Here is a 17,675-nt window from a genome sequence, read left to right on the forward strand (position 1 = left end):
CACACAAATAATTAGTAACCCACTCTCGGGAACTGGTGAGAACCTGCTGGATCCCACCTCTGGCTTTGCCTCAATCTTCTCCCAAAAGGAAAACAGTGCTCAAACAGGGGGAAATGGAACAGAACACGCAGTAGAGACAATTCAGCACAGAATAAAGAGGTAGTATGGGAATACATGGCTACTTTAAATGAATTCAGATCTCCAGGGCCTGATAAACTACATCCCAGCATATTAAAAGAACTGACAGAAGTGATCTCAGAACCACTTACTATTATCTTTGAGAACTCCTGGAAAACAGAAGGAATCCTGGCAGACTGGAGGAGGGCTAATGTTGTCCCCATCTTCAAAAAAGGGGGGGAAAGAGGACCCAAACAATTACCACACAGTCAACCTAACATCAATACCAGGAAAGATTCTAGACCAGATCACTAAACAATCTGTAAGCACTCAGAAGAGAATGGCGTGATCACTATAAGTCAATATGGGTTTCCCAAGAGCAAACCATGCCAGACTAATCCTCCCTCCCTCCCTCCCTCCCTCCCTCCCTCCCTCCCTCCCTCCCTCCCTCCCTCTCTCTCTCTCTCTCTCTCTCTCTCTCTCTCGTGATAGAGTGACAAGCTTGGCTGATGAAGGGATGTAGATGTAGCATACAATTTCATTTGCCATTTCATTTGTGTTGATCTAGTAAAAACGACTGCCCTAATTTCGCTATGAGCAAGGACAGTCTGGCAGGTGCCAAGTCCGGCAAGTGGAGTCCAAGCTGAGCGATACCCATCAAAGGCTTGTACCAATTTGACAATACAGGGTCAAGGAGACAGCCATGGCAGCCAACTGCAGAACAAGGGAAGAGACAGAATAATGTTGTTTGACAGTCAACACCGGGAACTAAGATAGACGTTTCATTCGCAATTTTGCCCACCCCGCCCTGCTCAGTGGCTATTTTGTACAGAGCCTGGCAAACAAGTTGCCCCAGACATGCAACAAAGGACACAGCTAAAGCTGCTCAGGGGTAGAGTGAGTGGCTTCAGCTCGGGAAATCTGTGCATATGGAATCTCAGGAAGAACCTGGAAACATTCCAGTGGCATTTGAGAATCTGAAAAAAAAGTATATGCCTACTTGGCTTATTTTATTGGAAGAGATGTTTGAAAATATTCATACAGTGGCTGCAAACTGGTGGAGTCTGGGGGCGGGGGAGCACTCCTTATGCCCCTTCTTTGCCCACATCTCTCTTCTGCTGCCGTGTGGCTCCTGACCAAAATGCCCCAGATAGATGCAGAATCAGTAGGTGCTTATTTCGTCACTTTCTTATTTTACTTTCTTATTTTACTTACTTATTTTACTTACTCTTGCCAGCAGAGCAAGGCTTTCAGCTCACCCAGCTGCAGCCATTTCATTTGACCAGGGGAAAATGTCTCACTTGGCATTCAGATTTCCAGCTTCATATCCAGAATCGATCCTGAACTGCCCCCAGGCTTTGCAAACCTTCTTCCACTTAGGGGAGGAGGAAAAGGGGCGGAGACAAGATGTCGTCTCAGTCTGGTGCTCACAGCAAGCCAGTGAGGTTCTGCCCAATTTTGCAACTGAGAAGTGGCTGCTGATCTCTTGGCAACCTGGTCACTTGGCAACCCTGCCTCTTGCCCCTCCCTCCTTGCTTTTCACATGTGGCACCTTTTTTCATTTAAAAAGTGTCACTTGAAAATTTGACCTTATTAGTTGCTTTATTATCATTTTCTTTTCTTTTCTTTTTTAAAAAGGACAAATTGCTTCTTGGCTGTGTGCCCCTGGCTTCTGCTTCAAACTTGTAGAATTTTTCTTGTAGACTTTGGACAAGAAAGGTACTTTTGGGCTGTTTTTGCAGTCATAATACCCCAGGGAATCTTACGTGCCATGGTGCTTTTTTCACCATTTTTGACTCCGCACGGCTCCCCAGTTCTTCCCGGGAGTCAAGGCAGGGCCAGTACATAATGCCCCTGCTGTTTCCACACGACCCCAGGGTGTGAGGGAGAAACTGTGGATTTTAGATGGGGAGAGGGGTGTTTGGAAGTGCCCTGAATGGGAGGAGAGTGATTCTCTCAAAGGCTGATTCCGCATGGGCCAAAAACAGCGGTGTGAAAACGGTGTGAAAATGGTATAAACCCTTTTACACCGTTTTAAACCCTTTTACACTGTTTTCACACTGTTTTCACACCACTGTTTTTGGCCCATGCAGAATCAGCCAAACACACATGGATTTTAGATGGGTGGTGGTGGTGGAGGGTGCTGATTCTGTCAAACACCCAGCGCCTGTTGATTGGTGGGGCGGGCCAGAGCGACGAGGCTGGGAAAATGGCCCCGGTTCTGCCGTGGTATTTTCACAGCAGCAGAAGCACACAGAGGCAAGTGGAGTCACATGGGAGCATTTCAAAAGAACCTCCAACTTGGTGGTTTTTGAAAGTCGTGGGGGAAAAGGGAAAATGGCGGCGCAACACAGTGCAGCTTTGAGGGCCGCGAGGAATTCCAGGCTACACTGGGCTATTTCCCGTGCTAACATCGGTACAATTTCGCCATGAAAAAAACTGGCCTTGGTTTGGACAGACAGGTACTTCCAGAATGGCCCTGTGACACTCAACATGTTACTCTGTTCTTCATCCTGACAGCCCAGAGGTCAGAAGGCCAACTCGTTGGACTCTCGGGGCTAATCCTGTGTTTCCCCGAATATAAGACAGTGTAAGACAGTATAAGACAGAGGAGCAGCAGTGGCGTAGGAGGTTAAGAGCTCATGTATCTAATCTGAAGGGACCGGGTTTGATTCCCAGCTCCACCGCCTGAGCTGCGGAGGCTTATCTGGGGAATTCAGATTAGCCTGTACACTCCCACACACGCCAGCTGGGTGACCTTGGGCTAGTCACAGCTTTTCGGAGCTCTCTCAGCCTCACCCACCTCACAGGGTGTTTGTTGTGAGGGGGGAAGGGCAAGGAGATTGTAAGTCCCTTTGAGTCTCCTGCAGGAGAGAAAGGGGAATATAAATCCAAACTCCTCCTCCTCCTCCTCCTCCTCCTCCTCTTCTTCTTCTTCTTCTTCTTCTTCTTCTTCTTCTTCTTCTTCTTCTTCTTCTTCTTCTTCTTCTTCTTCTTCTTCTTCTTCTTCTATTAATTTTTGCTCCCAAAGATGCGCTATGTCTTATTTTCAGGGGATGTCTTATATTTCTGTATTCTGTTCGTCAGGCATGCTTCCAAACAGAAACTTTGCTACGTCTTACTTTTGGGGGATGCCTTATATTTCGCACTTCAGCAAAACCTCTACTACGTCTTATTTTCCGGGGATGTCTTCTATTCGGGGAAACAGGGTACTTAGGCAACCCTCCCCAGCTCCTCTCCCTGGGAAGTGTCAGCAGGAGTAGCTCTTTTTGCAAATCCGGTTTGTAACACGGGAGATTGTGCAAGGAGGCTTGTAAAACAAGGCCTGCCAGAGAAGGCCCTCAGCGTTTCGAATGCTTGTACAGCCATTTGGGGCAGCAAATTATGTTAGAAGCAATAGAAAAATGGCCAGAGTCTTTAATAATGGTACTAGAACTGGATCAAAGCTCAGCTCAGCTTAGGGCTCACTGTGAGAAATAAAGGCATCATGCTACTATCCGTGTGACTAGGGAAAGTGAATATAGCCAAGGAAAAGCTTACCTCGAGGATCCCAATCCCTAGAGAGACCCCTCCAACAATTTTCCCTTTGCAGTCCAGAAATGCCTTGAATTTTTGCAGGCAGCCCTAAAAGGGAACAGACACGATCAGTGGTGGGATCCAAACATTTTAATAACAGGTTCCAATGGTGGTGGGATTCAAACAGTGGCATAGTGCCAATGGGGCTGGGCGGGGCACGACAGGGGTGTGCCCAGGCATTCGGTGGGCGGGGCATTCCTGGGCGGGGCTGTGACAAGGACGCAGGGCACATGCGCCCCAGGTATAGTTCCCTTTTATTGTAGCCATTTTTGTTAAGGGCAAAAGCTATCGGCTGCAGAAAAGAGACAAGTTAGGGATTGTCTGCCAATTCCCATCTCGCTCTGAAATGAAGGTAAATGTATGGGGGTGGGCACCATGGGGTGGGGGGTAGGGGTGTCATGGGGGAAGGGGGCCACAGGGGGCTCTAGGGGGCAATTTTGCATTTCCCACTTGATGAGATTTGCTGTACCCAGGGACAGTGATTACTGTAGTAATGCACCGCTGACCCAGCAGCACCGTGGTCGAGCGCTGGAACACCTACGCTCCTACGGCCTTCTGGTCGCACCGCACCCCCACTCCTCATCCCCCTATGAGTCACGGGTCGTGAACTGTCTGGCTCAGTCACCGGGCGCAGGGACAATGGTCTTGCCCCCAGGTGACGATTAGGCTCAGACGCTTACGCTCCTCTCCGCACGTAGCCAGGTGAGATCATGCATCACATGATGATCTCCCGACCTCCCGCTCTCCCGGAACTCCCTCCGTTCCTCCCTTCTACACGCCCCCGATAGAATCACAATAAAAGGTGCCAGGAACCAGCACGCGGGAGACTCGCTAGGAACACGGACCTCCGCGCTCCCGCTGCTGGCGATCTCCACCAGATGTTATCTCCGCGTCTCGTCTCGTTCTTGCGCTGACCACGTGGGTCGACTTCAGATTACCCCTTTTGTCCCTATTGGAGTTAATCATTAACAACGGGTTCTCCGAACTGAGAAAATTTTAATAACCGGTTCTACCGAATAGGTACGAATAGGCTGCATCCCACCTCTGGACACGACGCAACAGAGGGTGTTTCAGATACAGGGTCCTTGCCCTCCCCACCATTTCTAGGTTATCCAGAATCCATCATGTTTGGACATCCAGTGGTACCACTGTAACAGCGCAGGACTGTGGTTCAGCCTCATTTGGAATACTGTGTGCAGTTCTGGTGATGAGTGGCTCTAACTAAAATGCTGCAGAGCTGGAGAAAGTGCAGAGGAAAGCACCCACGAGGAGGAGGGAGTTGGAGCACCTTCCCTATAAGGAAAGGCTGAAGAGTCTGAGCGGTATCATGGTAGGAAAAAAACCAAGGAAGGGGCATGAGGTTTATAAAACTATGCATTGAAAGGAGACAGTGGATAGAGAGAACTTTTTCATCCTCCCATAGTACTAGAACTCAGGACACCAAATGTTCATCAAATGATGTTGATGACAGTACATTCAGGGCAGACAAAATGAAGCATCGCAATTTAAAAAGGATATTGACAAGCTGGAACAGGTCCAGAAGAGGGCAATCAAAATGGTCAAAGGTCTGGAATGCATGCCCTATGAGGCAAGGGCGGAGTGAGGGGGAACTGTGCCCAGGGCACTCGTGTGCTCTGCACCCTTGCCCCACCCCCGCCTGCTCCCTGCCATGCCCCCGGAACATCCCCGCCCCGTAGGGGTGCCCCCCGGTGCCTTGTACACCCCCTGTCCCCTTGGTGCTATGCCACTGCTACGAGGAGAGACTTAGGAAGCTGAGTATGTTTAGTTTGGTAAAGAGAAGGTGGTGACATGATAGCCATGTTTAGATATTTGAAGGGATGTCATGTTGGTGAGGGAGCAAGCTTGTTTTCAGCTGCTCCAGAGACTAGGGCCAGGAGTAATGGGTTCAAGATGAAGGAAAAGAGATTCCACCTAAACATCAGGAGAAACTTCCTGACGGTCAGAGTTGTTCACAGTGGAATGCACTAGCTCAGAGTGTGGTGGAGTCTCCTCTAGAGGCTTTGAAAGTGTCAGGGTCCCCCTCCAGAGTACCGTGGGGGAGCCCTGATGCCTTCCCTCCAAACCCTACCCGGGGTTCTTGTTCCCGGCCTCACCCCTGTTCTAGGGAGGGGTGGTCAAACAGTGGGGCCTAAACCCCCTCAGGGCCCGCCTGGCCTCTCCACACAGTTCCCCTGGGAGAGCCTGTTCCTCCCACAGGACTCCCCTTTGTTTCCCCGAGGGAGCTTGTTTGCTCCACAAGTCTCCCTGTCACAGAACGGGGGGGCCTGTTCTCTCCACAGGCCTCCCCCACTCCCCTCCTGTCCCTCAGCTGGCCCTTCCCAACCTCTCCTTCTCCTTCCGCTCTCCAGCCCCTCTCTGCACACCCTTCCTTCTGTCTCCTGTCCCACAACTCTCCCAGCTGCTGCTGTTCTTCTCCTTTTATCCCCTCGCCGCCTCCCACACTCCTTAAAGGGCCCTCTCCTTGCCGGCTCTGCCTTCCTCCAGACCTCCGGGCCCGCCCTGTCATGCCGGACGAGCCCGGGAGGGCCGCATCGCCGGCGCCGTCGGTGGGCCGAGCCGCGAAAGTCCCGCGAGGCTCCCTCCTGGGGAGCGGCCGGCCAGCAAGTCCCTCGGCGGCAGCGCCGAAGCGCGGCGGGGCGTCGCTCCCTCGTCGCCGGGGCGAGCCCGTCCAGCCGTCCCCGGTCGCTGCCTCCCCCTCCGAGCCAGGACTGGCCGCATGGAGGCTTAGTACGGCGGGCGGGCCGGAGCCCGCCGGAGCGTCCAGCGCCGCGCCGCCGGAGGGCTCTCCCGCCCTGACTGTCTGCCGCCGCCCGAAGCCCTCGGCCGCCCAATCCAGCCGCTGGGGAGGCGTTGGGCGTGGCGGCGAGGCGGCCGTCGAGTCCGTGGCCAGCGGCGGCGGTAAGTCCGGGAGGGGGGGGCTCGCCGCTCCCGGACAGAAAGAGAGGCTGGATGGTCATCTGTCAGGAGTGCTTTCATTATGTGTTCCTACATTGCAGGGGGTTGGACTTGATGACCCCTGTGGTCTCTTCCAACTCTATGCTTTTGAGTACTTATTTACGCAATGTGTTATTAAAATGTGGTTTCAAAAGGGGACCAGGCAGTTATAGTGATCAAAGGGAGCTTCATAATCAGAATCAGTCAACCTCTGAATCTGCTGTTTCTGCACACACACGGAAACGCCCCTCCACCGGCATGAATTGTGCCCATGGAGGCTCAAAGACTGCTTGTACAGCAACTTGCGAGCAGCCCCGACTTTCTCCCCAGACGGAGAGGAAGGGAAGAAGTTTGTCAGCTGCTTTGAGACTCCTTACAGGGGGGAAAGGTGGGATATAAATCCAAACTCTTCTTTTAAAAGTTGTACATGCATTTTAACCTCTTTTCTGTCTTTCGAAAAGAAAAAAATATATTTCTGCACAAATACGTTACTTGTGTTTAATTGCACTGAGCTGGCAGCTCTGACTCTCCTAGGAGTTGCCTATACAAAATGTGGGGTTTTTAAATGTGGCCTTTGGGGGCCCCGCCCCCAACATAATGGAAGTCCACCTGCTTTTCCATCATCTCCTCCCTTGTTTGCCTGCAAAATAAATGCTAATCACAATCTCGAAACAACAAATGCACCTTTCAAATATTTAAACAATTTTGTCTTCATTGTATCACATGGATAAAAAACCCACTTTAGAATGGCTTCAGCACAAAATCCTGCCACTTTTGGTGCAAAAGTTTCACCTTCTCGACAAAGGGTATGTCATCTCTGGCCCTCTGTGCCCAAGAACAGCCCACCCCGATTTCTTACTTAAGTTGTCTAGTTTGGTTGTTTTTCGACCTGGGAAGTTTAGCCTCATTCAAGTTTTCTGTCACAAAAGCTTGTGGGCATGGACTGTTTTTAAATGTCTCTTTTAGGTCACTTGTCTCATCGTTAACACAATAACTCCAGAGGGGTAGCCCTGTGAGTCTGCGGCCGCAAAATTAGGCACACATTCAGTGGGACCTTAAATTCTAACAACATTTATTTCAGAGAAAGTGTTCAAATGAACACAGCCGCAAGTTACCTGTGTGCTTTGGTTTATACCAGACTCCGGACATTCTTCCCTGGCTTGGCAGCAAAAGGTAGGATATTTCTCACGCGTTTTATAGAAGACGGATCCGCTGAAGTCAGTGTAGTTGTAGAATCCACAGCACTGCAGCTAGAACAGAGATCGGTCTCATTAGTGGCTCCCATTTTATGTTACCTGCACAGGTGAGTCTGGAAGCACCGCATAAACATGTTGCGTTCCCACTAGATAACTCTTCCCTGCTGCTGATTAGCAGAGGTGTATCTAGGGGAAATGTACCCTGGTGCAAAAACTGAGCCCCCCGTCCTGATATAAATTCATTGGTTATCTGGAGGGGCGGGGAGGAGGGGCGCAGTTGGAGATGCACAAAGTATTGAAGACCGGCTTAACAGTTGAATTATATGCACTTGTTGGTGGCCTCAAACAAAGGTCTGTGGAATATCTCTGTCTTGCAGGTCCTGTGGAACTGGTTAAGGTCCTGCAGGGCCCAGATGTTACCCAACAGAGAGTTCCACCAGGGCCGAAAAGGACACTTGGTTGGCCTCAGCCTCAGGTCAAGGCTAGCCAAATGTCTGTGGGCCAGGGACTGCCAGTAGATTGCTGTTAGAGGACCAACATGCCCTCTGAGGGTGATTTGGAGAGATGCGGTTTGAAGAAATGCCGGCCCCAGGAAGCTCAGGGCCTCAAAAGTTGAAACCAAAACCTTGAACATGATCCGGAATGCCACTGGCCACCAACGCTGTTGGTGTAATATTGGTGTTGCACGCTCTTTCACACTTGCCCTGATGAGGAGTCTTGCCGATGCATTCTGGACCAATTTTAAGTTCCAGATTAGTCTCAAGGGCAGACCTGTGCCCAGCGAGTTACGGTCATCCAGCCTGGAATGACCATTGCACGGATCACTGTGGTTAGGTCTGAATGGGAAAGGTAAGGGGCCAACTGTCTGGCCTATTGCAGATGAAAAAGATCACTCTGGCTGTATGTGCAACCTGGACATCCATAGACAAGGAGGACTCTAAGGCAGTGATGGTGAACCCCCCACCAACAGCAGGAAAAGCTGAGTGTCACCGGCATATTGATGGCAACTTAGCCCAAAGGTCCAAACAAGATGTGCCGGGGCCGCATGTAGATATTAAATAGCATCATCTCTGTAGAACACATAATAAAGTCTTGCGTCTGAATGATGATTCTTTATTCTTCGACTTGCTTCCATCCGGTGAAATGTCTTCAATATGTGAATCAGTGTAATCATAGAATCCTAGAGTTGGCAGAGACCCTAAGGGCCATCAAGTCCAACCCCCTGCCATGCAGGAAGACACAATCAAAGAACTCCTGACAGATGGCCATCCAGCCTCTCCTTAAAAACCTCCAAAGAAGGAGACTTCGCCACCCTCTGACGTAGTGCATTCCACTGTCCAACAGCCCTGACCATCAGGAGGTTTTTCGTGATGTTTAGGCGGGATCTCTTTTCCAGCACACACATATAGATACAATGGAAGAGGCTGTATTAGTTATGGATTGCCATCTGTTGTTTTATCTATTGTTTAACTGGTTGTGTTCATTGTTATGTTTATAAAGTACAAATCAAGATCAAGAGTACATTCGAAACGCAGATATATTGATATTTATTGGGGTTTTATAGTGTATTATAGAAAATTTTTGTACACCGCCCAGAACCCTTTGGGGTTGGGCGGCATATCAAGCCAAGTAAATGACAGATAGACAGACAGACAGACAGACAGACAGACAGACAGACAGACAAGCTGCAGGTTCCCAGCTCTGGCTCTGTTTCATGATCTTTCTCAATGTATGCTTATTCGATAAAACAATAAAATCAACAACAACAACAACCTTTATTTGGTATTTAAAATAGATTCTAAAGCGTTGCCAGACATTTTTGAAATACAAATCAAGAGTACATTCAAAACGCAGACAGGAAGACTGTATATAGCAGTATACATTACTTAGAAAGTTCTGTCACTTCTAAAAGAAATTTTGCTACTTTTTTCAAGAGCATGACATCTGTATTGTTTAACAGAAGCTCCACAACAGAACAGTCAGAGTCTCTTTCAGATTTGTCTAGGGCCAGCCTGGGAGAGAAATTCCTAATGCTCACATATCTCGGACAGTAAAGAATAATGTTAGCAAGTCTCTCCACTTGGTTTTAACAGACTGGACAAACCCGATCCTGGAGAGGGATGGATAAGTAATGACCCTTTGTAATGGCCGATGGGAAGGTATTGGATCTGGCCCTTGTGATAATCCATCTCTGTTGGGGTTCAGTTAATAATTCAAGATATTTGGCTATGTGCCCCTGTTCTGGTATTATTCCGACAGAGAGGGGTGTGCATGATTTATTTGCTTGCCCCAACAAGATATGTAATATTCCTGTTCCTAAAGTCTGCTTTTTTTAAGGTTCGGAAAATCTCTCTGGGTGTCAGCATACAGAGATCTTCAAATAATAAACCTATTGAGTAAATTTTTGATTTGAGAAGTTGATACCATTCGGAGGCAAATAGTTCTGGACGCGCATTGTATATTAAACTGCGCACATCAGAGTTAAAACATAATTTGATCCAATACTTGAATGTATTCAGCCATGCTCTTGTTTCAAGTAGGTTCTGACCAGTTTCTAAGCATAGTACAGCATATGGTACAGAGTGCGGTAATCCGAATATTTTATAGAGGAAGCCAGATTGTATTCTTTCAACGGAATTGTTCCATGCAGTTATCCATAAAGGAACGCCATAGAAAAGTTGCTGAACTACCTTGGAGTTGAAAACCTTTAGAGCTGCTGGGACATATCCCCTTCCCCTGGTGTGAAAAAACTTTACCACTGCTGAAGCAGTGTGATAACTCCCTTTTACAGCAATATCTCTATGTCTGGCCCATGTGGCTTTATGATGGAAGGTTAGGCCTAGATATTTAAAGGACTTGGAGTGTTCTGTTGGGGTGAGCCAGCGAACCTCGTAGGGTCTCAGAAAGTGCATGGGAACGCCTGTGCCATCTGTTGCCCCTCGGGCAAGCAGACTCACCGATCACAAGACCCCATGACTCACAGGTCACGAGGTGTCCTGGACAAAGGGACAAAAGGTGCATACCCCCAGGTATGGATTAGGCCCAGACAAGAGCGTTTCCTCCCGCATGTACGCAGCCCCTATGACTCATGTATTGCCCGATATTCTCCCGCTCTCCCGCCTTCCAACCCGCCTCCCGAAAACCCTAATAAAAGGTGCCAGGGACCGCTAGCTCGGCAGATTAGCTGCTGGCTTCTCTCCACCGGATGATATTGCTGCGTCTCGTCTCTTCATTGCGTCGCCCGTGACGACTTCAGTGTTCGACCTTAACCCCATTAATAAGCCATCTAGAAGGCTTAAATACATTAGAAAAGATGACAATTTTTGATTTTTCTGGGTTTAAGGACAGGAAATTAGCTGTACAGTACTCCATAGTTTTTCTAAGGAGCCTTTTAAGGCCCACTTCAGATCTAGAGATCAGTATCACGTCATCAGCATAAAGTAGGAGTGGTATGGGTTTGTTTGAAAGAACTGGGCTGTGTCCGTTAGCATCTGACAACACATGTACCAAATCATTAATGAATAAGTTAAATAAGACTGGGGCCAATAACACAGCCTTGCTTAACACCTGTCACGACGGGAATCTTAGGAGTTAGGTCTCCAGAGTTTGTACATTTTATCTGGCAGGTTGTGTTTGAGTAGAGAGATTTAATAAGTAGTAACAATCTAACATCGATCCCCATCTCTGTTAACTTAAGCCACAGCAAGTCTCTTACAACTGAGTCAAAGGCACTTTTCTGGTCCAGAACACTAAAATCACTAATACACATATTCTGTTTCCTTTCCTGGTCCACTGCCATTCTGTTTGCGGCCAGCTCAGACTGGGACTGCTGCCAAATGGCTCTTGTGCCGCTTGCTCTGCTCCCTTCAAAAGTCGGGCTGCCTCTCCCTCTCACCCAGCCACTCGACGCTTGGCTGTTGCCCGCCTGCCTCTAGCAGTGAAATGTTAGGAAATAACTGGAAAACATCCATTCTCGACCAGAGTAGAGTTTGCTAGGCCAAGAAGGTGCTTAGGAAGAAGAAGAAGAAGAAGAAGAGTTTGGATTTATATCCCCGCCCTTCTCTCCTACAGGAGACTCAAAGGGGCTGACAATCTCCTTGCCCTTCCCCCCTCACAACAAACACCCTGTGAGGTGGGTGGGGCTGAGAGAGCTCCAAGAAGCTGTGACTAGCCCAAGGTCACCCAGCTGGCGTGTGTGGGAGTGTACAGGCTAATCTGAATTCCCCAGATAAGCCTCCATAGCTCAGGCGGCAGAGCGGAGAATCAAACCCGGTTCCTCCAGATTAGATACACGAGCTCTTAACCTCCTACGCCACTGCTCTCCCTGCTTCTCTGAGGCCCTTTCCGCACGGGCCTAATACGGCGCCCTGGGGACGGCAAAAACGCCATCCCCAGGGAGCCGTTCGCACAGGAGGCGCAGCTGCTTCGCAGCCGCACCGCCCGAGCGGTGCGAAGCTGCCGTTTTCCTGCCTTGCATCCCGAGCGAGGTTTACGGAAAACGGCGGTGCCTTCCCTCCCCCCATGCCTAGTCAACCTACCTGCTCTGCGGCCCTCTGGCGTGTTGCTGAGGCCTGGGGACACGCCCCCTCTGCCCTGCGACTCCGGAGCGGTCGCGCAGGGCAGGGAGGCGTGTCCCCTGGCCTCGGCGACGTGCCGGAGGGCCGCAGAGCAGGTAGGTCGACCGGACGACGGCGCAGCATAGCGCCGTCGTCCCGGTAGGTTCTAGGACCGTTCATGCGAAGGGTCCCAGAGGGGTTGGGTCAGCGTCATGTATGCCGACCCAACCCCTACCGTGGCCGTGCGGAAACGGCCTGAGATTGAGAAAGCTCTCCCCGCACCATTGAGCCAGCAATGATTGGTGGTAAACTTACAGAAGGAAAGACCTGGCGGCACAATTTTGTTGCAATGTCTGTTTCAGTAAGGTCATCTCTTTTTTCCCCTCTAAATCAGACTGCCAGGCAGAGGCATATCTAGGGAAAATCTAGCCTGGTGCAAAATCTTTTCCGCCCCCTCCCCCCCTCCCAATATGTCACTTCATTTACCTCTTTCATTGTGGCATCCCAAATGGCTGTGATGTCCTTTTCTGTTCCATAGTCCTCTTTCAAAGTCTTCAAGGCCCACTCCTTCAAATGGGTAACAAACATATCTGCCTAGATCCAAGAAACAGGTGAGTAAGTAACGAATTTTTTTTTCAGGATGTTACCTCCCATTTCCTATTTCTGGCTGTCATGTCTCAGGGAGAAAGACAGGTTAGCAAAAAGGCACTGAAATATATAAGAAAAGGCAAAGTTTTTTTTTAAAGCCATTCCAAAACAATACCAGAGTTAGTGTGCAACTATCCCTGCACCCACCTCACAGGGCAAATATTCCAAAATTTATGTACATATTACGGGAACTAAACCTGCAGAAAGTGACAGCGTACTTTGTTTTTACTCCTGTTTCAGTTTTGATCGTAAAGATTGCATTCTGCAAAGCATATAGATTGCTGGGGTGCTGTGTGGTTTCCGGGCTGTATGGCCGTGTTCTAGTAGCATTTTCTCCTGACGTTCCGCCTGCATCTATGGCTGGCATCTTCAGAGGATCTGATCCTCTGAAGATGCCAGCCACAGATGCAGGTGAAACGTCAGGAGAAAATGCTACTAGAACACAGCCATACAGCCCGGAAACCACACAACACCCCAGTGATTTTGGCCATGAAAGCCTTCGACAATACATATATAGATTGCATTCTTCTAAGTATCTTCTTAGTATTTCTTGGTTTTCAAACGTGGAGCAAAAGATACAATCTTTTGGTTGTTCTATTGATTTTTTTTAATTGTTCAAAAGGATCTAATTTTCAAACTACTAAAACAAAGAATGTTAGATCTGGAACTCCAAAGAACCTTTTTGAAACTGAATTGAAACTGATCACTCAATGTGGAATGATGGCACAATATGTTCATAACTTAGACAGCCGTTTGCACTGTAGATTGTTTATGCTCGACAGATTTAATGCTGTTCCTTCTAAAGATTTAGTAGGAAGATATCAAGGAATTCCAGCAGCAGTGAATTCCAACAGCAGCTGCCCATGTTCTTCACGCAATGCATGATTGGTGTTTGGAATATGCTGCCACAGGAGGTGGTGATGGCCACTTACCTGGATAGCTTTAAAAGGGGCTTGGGCAGATTTATGGAGGAGAAGTCGATCTGTGGCTACCAATCTTGATCCGCCTTGATCTGAGATTGCAAATGCCTTAGCAGACCAGGTGCTTGGAAGCAGCAGCAGCAGAAGGCCATTGCTTTCACATCCTGCATGTGAGCTCCCAAAGGCACCTGGTGGGCCACTGTGAGTAGCAGAGTGCTGGATTAGATGGACTCTGGTCTGATCCAGCAGGCTCTTTCCTATGCTCTTATGTGCCCATGTTCCAACGAGTCATGTGACACAATCCAGCATATTTTACTGGAATGCCATTTTCACACTAATGCTCGTAGATTACATCTCTCTCCCCTTCTTAAATCAAGGAACTTAATGTCTAATGAAAACATTATACACCTCCTTCTGAGTGTTACTTTACTGTTCAAGTAAAGTTACTTTACTGTTCAGGTTTGGAGGGAAAATCAGGTGCGATGCCTGAACCAGTATGTTCCATATGCATTAGAAGAAGAAGAGAAGAAGAGTTTGGAGTTATACCCCCCTTTCTTTCCTGTAAGGAGACTCAAAGGTATTTCCAATCTCCCCCCCCCCCCGCCCTCAACAAACACCCTGTGAGGTGGGTGGGGCTGAGAGAGCTCCAAAGACCTGTGACTATCCCAAAGTCACCCAGCTGGTACGTGTTAGAGTGCACAAGCTAATCTGGTTCACCAGATAAGCATCCACAGCTCAAGTGGAAGAGCGGGGAATCAAACCCGGTTCTCCAGATTAGAGTGCACCTGCTCTTAACCACTACCCCTCGGTGGCTCTCAAGAAACCTTTCTTGTTGAAAACCATCTCCCGCTCCAGGCGGTCTGCTGGGTTTTATTGTCCACAATGGCTCTGTGTTCCTTCCTAGCTACTGCATCCTGCTCTCATTCCCTCCCAGTCAAAGAGTTTTTAAGTGCTTTCATAAGCAAGGTACCTGTGAAGCCAAGAGCACAGAAATTATGTCATGTTGCCTCACACGCAACTGTGTTGGCATTCCCAGTCAGAGCAGGTCTCATTGCAAAATCTGGATTGCGGAAGCTACCAACCGTTGCTCCGGGACCCATGAGGACATTCACTTACCACAGAAGAGAACGCCAGAAGCACAGCAGCCCCCACCACTTCTGCTATGAAAAGGACCAGTATGACCACAAAGAACTGGGAACAGAGAGAGAGAGAGAGAGAGAGAGAGAGAGGCGGGGGGAGAGAGAGAGGGAGAGAATGCAGATTAGATTCAAGCCCAGGAGAACCTGAGAGTCACTGGTGTGCTCAGCATATGACTGTTGTTTTTCTATATAAATTAGCTTACTAGCTATAGAGCAGGGGACTGCAACCTGTGGCTCTCCAGATGTTCATGGACTACAATTGGCCATGCTGGCAGGGGCTGATGGGAATTGTAGTCCATGAACATCTGGAGAACCACAGGTTGCAAACCCCTGCTATACAGGGAGGGTTACATGGAGTTAAAATAAGAAATTCTTTCTTTCCTGTTACACATCTACATTACTGCACGTCCTACCTACCTGGTGTCTCTCCCCTCGTGGTTCCTTACGCGCTTTCTGCTCTAAAACAACAACAACAAAGAAACAGCTGTGCTTGCTTGGTCTTTTGCTTCACATGAAAATCAACAGGATGGTGTCTCAGCGCAAACCAACCCCCTTGTCCAGGAATTTGTTTACTGCGAAGCACCTTAGGGTATGCACACCCACAGTTCCCTGGGAGCCCACCCACTGACTTGGAGATCTCAGGGTCCCGGGATTTTATCGTACTAAGCACCAGTGACCTTGAATTGGAAGCCAACTTTCACACCACATTATCACTTGCCCTTTTGCCCACACCAACTCCATCTCGGAATTTGGAGTTTTTCCACCCCGCCACTCATTAACTATCGCTCCCTGTTGCTTCTGTTGTTTGTTTTCTTACTCCTAGCTTTAAATCTACTGTGCTCTTTGTGTTATCGCTCTCGGTTTGCATGAGGTAGTCCAGGCGCTCTATCCCCTCTTTTAAAATTGCACAGCGCTGGATGCTCTAGGCCAGTGTTTCCCAACCTTTTCAAGGTCAGGGTACCCTTGACCTCACTCTTCATATCTCACGGTACCCCTGTCAGCTAATTCCCTCTATCCACCTCCCATTGCTCCCCTTCTGCTTAAGCCACTGACCTCCCACCTTCCCAGGGTGAAGGGAAGCACTGGGGGTGGTGGTGGCTGCTGACCTTGTGGCAGGCCCTCCCCCATGGGCCAGCTCCATGTCCTTGCTGGCGCTGGGGGGAGACACCACAAAAATGAGGGGGGCGGGCGGTAGTGTTGCCGCGTTACCCCTGGGACATGCTCACGGCATCCCAGGGTACCATAGTATCCTGGTTGAGAATGGCTGCTCTAGGCTCTGCTTTCGCCCAAATTTAATCCAAGGACCCGATGAAGAAGAAGAAGAAGAAGAAGAAGAAGAAGAAGAAGAAGAAGAAGAAGAAGAAGAAGAAGAAGAAGAAGAAGAAGAAGAAGAGGAGGAGGAGGAGGAGGAGGAGGAGGAGGAGGAGGAGGTTGGATTTATATCCCCCCTTTCTCTCCTGAAAGGGAGAGACCTCAGCAAGGGAGCTTACAATTCTGCACCCCTTCCCCCCTCACAACCGAAACACCCTGTGAGGTAGGTGGGGCTGAGAGAGCTCCGAGAAGCTGTGACTAGCCCAAGGTCACCCAGCTGGCGTGTGTGGGAGTGTACAGGCTAATCTGAATTCCCCAGATAAGCCTCCACAGCTCAGGCGGCAGAGCGGGGAATCAAACCTGGTTCCTCCAGATGAGATACACGAGCTCTTAACCTCCTACGCCACTGCTGTTATCGGACTCTGATTGAAGCCATGCAGGAAGATTTCCTTGAGATGTCCGCGAGCTGACGACAGAAAAATGACTTTTCCAGGGTCCCCGTTTGTGGCCAGATCCTGCGGAACCCAATTCTTCCGAAGAACTTTCTAGTGCCGCTTTGCACCTTGAGCTTTATTCTTACAGTGACTGAGTCTGACCGAAAGGCGCTTAATGGGAAGCCCCAGGCTTCGATGCGAAAGTGGGGAACCTATTTACATTCTACCCGGTAGTGGGAGGGTAAACGATGTCGTGGAAGAATGATGCCTCACCTTGGGTTGGAGAAGCGTAAAAGGGGGGAGCTGTTGCCATTGATGCCTGGATTGTGACGCCCCACTGATAGATGGCTGACAGTCCTGCGCCTGTATGGCGGATACTGACCCGCCAGCTCACTTGGACTCTCCTGGCTGGAATTTTGCGCTGTGCCAACATGAGAGTTTTACTGTGACAAACCGCCGCCAGCAGATGACTGCCTCCGCACCTCCGCCTTTCTGTTTGCCGTAGCTTCCCTCCTGAGTTCTTGTTGGACTTGTATTTACTCTGCCTCATCCTCTTCTCTGGATCTCCTAAGTTTTGCAATCTTCCCCAGCCTCAGAGCACCTCGATTAACACCCCAACCTCGATCCCCAGCGTTCGAGTCAAATAAAAGCGCCTTGCCTACCTCCCTCCTTTTGTTAAAGAGCCGGTCGCCTAATGCCACTCAGCCCCATTAGGTTTCATATTTTGTTTTATGTTATTGTCCCTGGAACTACTACCTATTAATGTACGTATTGTGTGTATCTCTTCTGTGCTTGCTTGAAAGTCCAGACCCTACATGTATTG

General features: G+C 49.2%; 1 protein-coding gene across 1 annotated transcript in view; it reads right to left on the minus strand.

Moving 5' to 3' along the window:
• Positions 1 to 575: 575 nt before the first annotated feature.
• TSPAN16 (tetraspanin 16) overlaps positions 576 to 17,675 on the minus strand; it is a 32,172-nt gene continuing 15,072 nt past the window's right edge. Inside the window, exons 4-8 of the mRNA XM_048487580.1 lie at positions 15,085 to 15,159; positions 12,887 to 12,994; positions 7,764 to 7,898; positions 3,658 to 3,741; positions 576 to 831 (exon numbers count right to left, since the gene is read on the minus strand). Coding sequence (XP_048343537.1) covers positions 775 to 831; positions 3,658 to 3,741; positions 7,764 to 7,898; positions 12,887 to 12,994; positions 15,085 to 15,159 — 459 coding nt within the window. The 3' untranslated portion in view covers positions 576 to 774. The remainder of the gene's footprint in view (positions 832 to 3,657; positions 3,742 to 7,763; positions 7,899 to 12,886; positions 12,995 to 15,084; positions 15,160 to 17,675) is intronic.

This window comes from Sphaerodactylus townsendi, linkage group LG03 (assembly GCF_021028975.2).
Source record: "Sphaerodactylus townsendi isolate TG3544 linkage group LG03, MPM_Stown_v2.3, whole genome shotgun sequence".
Lineage (NCBI taxonomy): Eukaryota > Metazoa > Chordata > Lepidosauria > Squamata > Sphaerodactylidae > Sphaerodactylus > Sphaerodactylus townsendi.